Source organism: Cibotium barometz, chromosome 28 (genome assembly GCF_041138505.1).
Source record: "Cibotium barometz isolate CiBa-2024 chromosome 28, ASM4113850v1, whole genome shotgun sequence".
NCBI lineage: Eukaryota > Viridiplantae > Streptophyta > Polypodiopsida > Cyatheales > Cibotiaceae > Cibotium > Cibotium barometz.
Genome location: NC_141073.1, coordinates 24,398,408 through 24,403,749, shown reverse-complemented (window position 1 = coordinate 24,403,749; position 5,342 = coordinate 24,398,408). Strand labels below are relative to the sequence as shown.

General features: G+C 43.7%; 1 protein-coding gene across 1 annotated transcript; it reads left to right on the top strand.

Moving 5' to 3' along the window:
• Positions 1-965: 965 nt before the first annotated feature.
• Positions 966-4,268, top strand: LOC147622674 (pentatricopeptide repeat-containing protein At2g39620-like). The gene has a single exon (XM_086822601.1). The coding sequence runs from the start codon at positions 966-968 to the stop codon at positions 4,266-4,268; it is 3,303 nt and encodes a 1,100-aa protein (XP_086678727.1).
• The last annotated feature ends 1,074 nt before the right edge of the window (positions 4,269-5,342 follow it).

Genomic DNA, 5,342 nt, shown 5'->3' with positions numbered 1-5,342 from the left:
CAGCAAGGCAGGGAGGCCTGCCCCCAAGGGACGCGGCACCACTTACCCCAATCACAACATGAGAGGCCTAACGTACCTACCCGATTCATGGGTGCATTCTAAGTGTGCCTAGGTATAGGTCCATGCTACGCCTCTCCTTAACACTTCACTCCCATATAGATACATGAAACTCGACTCGAGCTAGCACACGCCCAAAGCCCCAAATCCCAACCGTCACACGCACAAGGTAGAGGGAGACAGAATAAGATGCCTGTTAGGTCCGTCGGTGGCCTTCATTTAATCAAGACCACCTACATGAATTGAGCATTAGAACATTTTTAATTATATTTGGAGGAAGCCTTTCATACAGAGCTTTCACACCAGCCGCGTCTGGGATGGGCGGGCTGGAAGCTGGATGGGCGGCCTTCAGAGCGAAGATGTTGAGCAGGCTTGTAACTTCGGTTCGGCATCATGGAGGAAAAGAGTTGCCTATTTTCTGCGCAGGCTTCATGCTCGGTTTCATCTGGAAGCCCAGCCTTTGCTGATAAGCATTGGTTTTCTATGCGTGGACCAAATGCAGAGCCCGCCTTTTGCCAGGAATTAGAAATGATGGGAGATCGTGGAGGGATCGGGTAGTCTTCAACGGAGATTGTATTTTCGAGGTTATCACACAAGCGAAGGTAGAACACAGGCCGCAGAACAAACCCTATCAAAACTAGAAGCACACAAGGCGCTGGACAAGCCCCACAAGAGGGAAGTTCGCTGGAACCAGCCTGATCCGTATCACGGCACCGATACCATATATGATCCATATGATGGCAGCGAACTGTTGGGATGGGACTTCAACCCAGGATCTCCCGTTTGGGAGCCTGATGCGTACACAACACCATACATATTTGCAGAGCCGCAAAATGCCATGCATTAGAGCAGAGTTGCATGATGTTTAGTTTCACCAATCTCCATGATCCAGATATCTTCAATGAGTCATGAGAAGATCACATTCTTCTCTCATGGTGCACACATGCAAGCCTTGCTTTGGGCCAGCTGTATCACAGGATGCACCCAAGCTACAACAAGTGCAAGAGGACAGCAGCTATGGAGAGAATGAGAGATTGGAGCATGCTCTCGCTTCAATAGTAACGCTGCCCTCAGTAGAGAATTTCATACACATCATACAGAATTGCAGAAAACTAAAGAATTTGAAGTCTGCTAGCCATCTGTATATGCACATCCTCAACAATGGGTTGGAATGTCACACAGTGCTTGGTAATTACCTTGTGCCCATGTTTGTTGAATGTGGAAGTGTTTTAGATGCTCGGCAACTCTTCCAAAGGTTGCATCATCGAAATGAGTATTCGTGGACTTCTCTCATTCAGGGGTATGTGGATTGTGGGCAACCCTTGCATGCCTTCACTTTGTTTGAGAAAATGCGGCTGGAGTGTATGCATCCTAGTAGGTACACACTCATGGCCCTTTTGAAGGCTTGTGGTAAGCTAAAGCATGTGGAAAGAGGTCAAGTATTACATGTTGAGATTGCCAAAGAGGATTATGAAGGAGATATCTTTGTTGCGAACGCTTTATTGGACATGTATGGTAAATGTGGCTTCCTCCTGGAAGCACAAGAAACATTTGGCGAGATGAAAGCTAGAGATGTAGTCTCATGGACTACAATGATTGGAGGGTATGCAGAACATGGGTTTGGTAAGGAGGTGCTGGATTGTTTGGAGCAGATGCAATCGGAGGGCTTGTCTCCAAATGTTGTTACAGCTGCTTGCAGTTTGAAAGCTTGCAGCATCGTAGGAGACATAGATAGGGTTCGCATAATACATGCAGAGATCACAAAAGGGGAGTTTGAAGGAGACTCTTTTGTAGCCAACACCTTGGTGGATATGTATGCAAAATCTGGCTTACTTGCAGAGGCAAAGCATGTCTTTGACGAGCTGCACACTCGAAACATAGTATCATGGACTGCTCTAATTGCAGGGTATGCTGGTGATGGGCTTTGTGAAGAAGCCATGAATCATCTAGACCAAATGCGAATGGAGGGAGTGTCTCCCGATGCTGTCACCTTTGTTTGCTGCTTGAAAGCTTGTAGCAATGCGAACTCTATAAGTAAGGGTCGAGAAACACATGCGGAAATTATCATGCAGGGAATTGAAAAAGATTTATCAGTTGGGTGTGGGTTAGTGGACATGTATGCAAAGTGTGGTTCTCTTGCAGAAGCACAGGAAGTGGTCGATAAGATGCCAGTTCAAAACATAGTTTTATGCAATGCACTTATTGCAGGATATGCAGAAAAAGGGCTTGGTGAAAACGCACTGTCCATTTTTGAACAAATGAAATTGGAGGGTATGTCTCAAGATGCTATCACCTTTATATGTGCCTTGAAAGCTTGTGGTAGCATAAGAGCCATGGATAGGGGCCAAGCAATACATATGGAGACAGTCAAAGAAGGATTTAATGCAGATCCTTGTGTTGGCAGTGCTTTGGTGGACATGTATGCAAAATGTGGCTTACTTTTGGAAGCTCAAAAAGTGTTTGATGAGCTGCCAATAAAAAATGTGGTCTCCTGGACTGCATTAACTGCAGGATACATGGAGCTTGGTTTTGGAGAGGAAGCATTGAACTGCATGGAGCAGATGCAATCACAAGGTGTGTCTCTGGATGTTCTCATGCTTGTTTGTGGCTTGAAAGCCTGTGCATGCAGTCAAGCTGAAAGTAGGGGCCAAGGATTACATGCTGATTTAGTCAAAAAAGGACTCACTACAAGTTCTCTTGTTGGCAGTGCGCTGGTGGATATGTATGCAAAATGTGGCTTTCTCTTGGAAGCACAATGGGTGTTTGATGAGGTGGTGGTGCACGATGTAGTCTCATGGAATGCACTTATCACAGGGTATGTCGAATATGGGCTTGGTGAAAAGGCACTGGAATGTCTTGAGCAGATGCAAGGAGAGGGCGTATCTCAGGACACCATCACATTTGCTTGCACCTTGAAAGCTTGTGCCAGAATGGGAGCCATAGGTAGAGGCCGAGAAATGCACACAGAGAGTACTAAGTATGGATTGGAAAGAGATCCTTGTGTTGGCAGTTCATTGGTGGACATGTATGCAGATTGTAACTTAATTGCAGAGGCACAGCAAATTCTTGACGGGTTCCCTATTCGAGATGTGGTCTTGTGGAATGTGTTGATTACTGCATATGCTCAACACGGACTTGCTGGCAGAGTAGTGAAATGTTTGGAGCAGATGCAGTTGGAGGGTGTGTCTCCAAATGCTATCACTTTTGTTTGCAGTTTAAAAGCTTGTGCCAGGGATGGAATGATATGCAGAGGCCAGCAAATGCACACTGGGATTGCCAAAGTGGGCTATGAAAGAGACCTCTTGATTGGCAATACTTTAGTGGATATGTATGCAAAATTTGGCTTACTCGCAGAAGCACAGGAAGTGTTTGATGAGTTGCCCGTAAGAGATGTTGTCTCATGGAACACATTAATTGCAAGGTACATCGAGCATGGGCATAGTGAGGAAGCTTTGAACTGTTTAGGACAGATGCAAGTGGAGGATGTATCCTTGAACTGTGTTACGCTAACTTGCAGCTTAAAAGCTTGTGGCAATGTAGGAGCTATAAGCAGGGGCAGAGATGTACACTCTGAGATTGCCAAAGAGGGTTTTGAATTAGATGCTTTTGTTGGCAGAGCTCTGCTGGACATGTATGCAAAATGTGGCTCACTTGTCGAAGCACAGGATGTTTTTGGCGAGCTGAAGGTTAGAGATGTTGGCTTATGGAGTGCAATAATAGCAGGATATGCTTACCAAGGAGAGAGCTCACTTGTTTTCCATTTGTTCAAGAAAATGGAGGAGGAACATGTATGCCCTGACAGCCTCACTTCATTGAGTGTTCTTAGTGTGTGTAGTCATACTGGTCTAGTGGATGAGGGCAAAAAGTTGTTCTCAGGAATCAGCAAAGAGTATGATATCACTCTAGGTATTGAGCATCACAATTGCATGGTTGATCTCCTAGGCCGCGCAGGCCAGCTTGATGATGCTGTTGCACTGTTAGAAAATATGCCTTTTCATCCTGATCTTGTGACATGGCATAGCACATTGAGTGCTTGTCAGAAGGGGGGTGACATACAACTTGGTACACAAGCCTTCGCATGTGCAGTGAGTTTGGATGAGAAAGCAGCTGCAGCATTTGTGTTGATGTCTAACATCCACGCAAATGCGAAGGAATTGGGAAATAGAGAAACTATTAACTCAAGAATGTTTGTAATGGAGAGGGTAAGGTAGTAGGAAAATTACAAGCTAATTACATAGCATACATGCAGAGAAGAGAAGAGCCCGCAAATGCAAGGCAATGATTGTGTATTCCTTAGTGTCAAAAATGACATATACAAGTGACTATTTTGACACTAGGTCAAACAAACTTAAAAATAGTCCAACCACTATTACTGATCTTAAGCAAGTAAGTACAAGAAGTCTTTAGATTGTCCCTGTTTGACATTAAGCTCAAGATAAGGCCACTTTATATGTTCCAGAGTAGTATTACAAAAGATGAGTGTCTATTCGAGGGAGCAAGATGTCAAAGCGCCTTACAGTAGGTCGAACAGGTGAAACCATGTTAACCTATAGAGTGGTGAACAGAGAGAAGAAGAGGAGGAGGAGAACAATAATCCTTTTACATTAGACCCCATCTTTTTTTCATCTTACCACAATTTTATTTTCATCATCGATTCCTATCACATCACATCATTCCTACAAAGAAAAAGAAGCCAGAGATGAAGATGTAAGAAAAAGAAGAAGCAGACAAGGAGGATTGAAAAAGGTTGAAAATAAAACACAGAGTTCGAGAGCAAGGGAGGTTTAAAATCAATTTTAAAAAACAACAAAGAACAAAGATGTGATGAGAGAGAGAGAGAGAGAGGGGGGGGGGGGGTAGGCAAAGTTACGTAAGAAAAAGAGGAGCATAAAAAAATGAAAAATGTATACAAGGGACACAAAAACAAGAGCAACAGTCATGGAAGAGAAGAAACAACAACAATAGTACAGTAGAGAAGTAGAAGAAGAAGAGGAGGAGGAGGAGGAGGACTTATCTATGGTATGTATGGTGGTATGTCCATGATGTGCATAGTGATATGTCTGGTATGTCCATGATGTGAAATGTCTATATGTGTCACCTAGCATTTTAACTTTGAAACTAAGTATATAACAATTAAAACAAAAGCTAAATAATATAAAGAGCTTGCCATCAAATGCTCACCAAAAAAGTAACCTATGTGTAATCTACTTGGATCATTTTTTTTAAAGGAAAGAGGGATGTTTGCAAGTTTTGAATTCATAGTATCGAAGTTGAAGTTGAGCTCC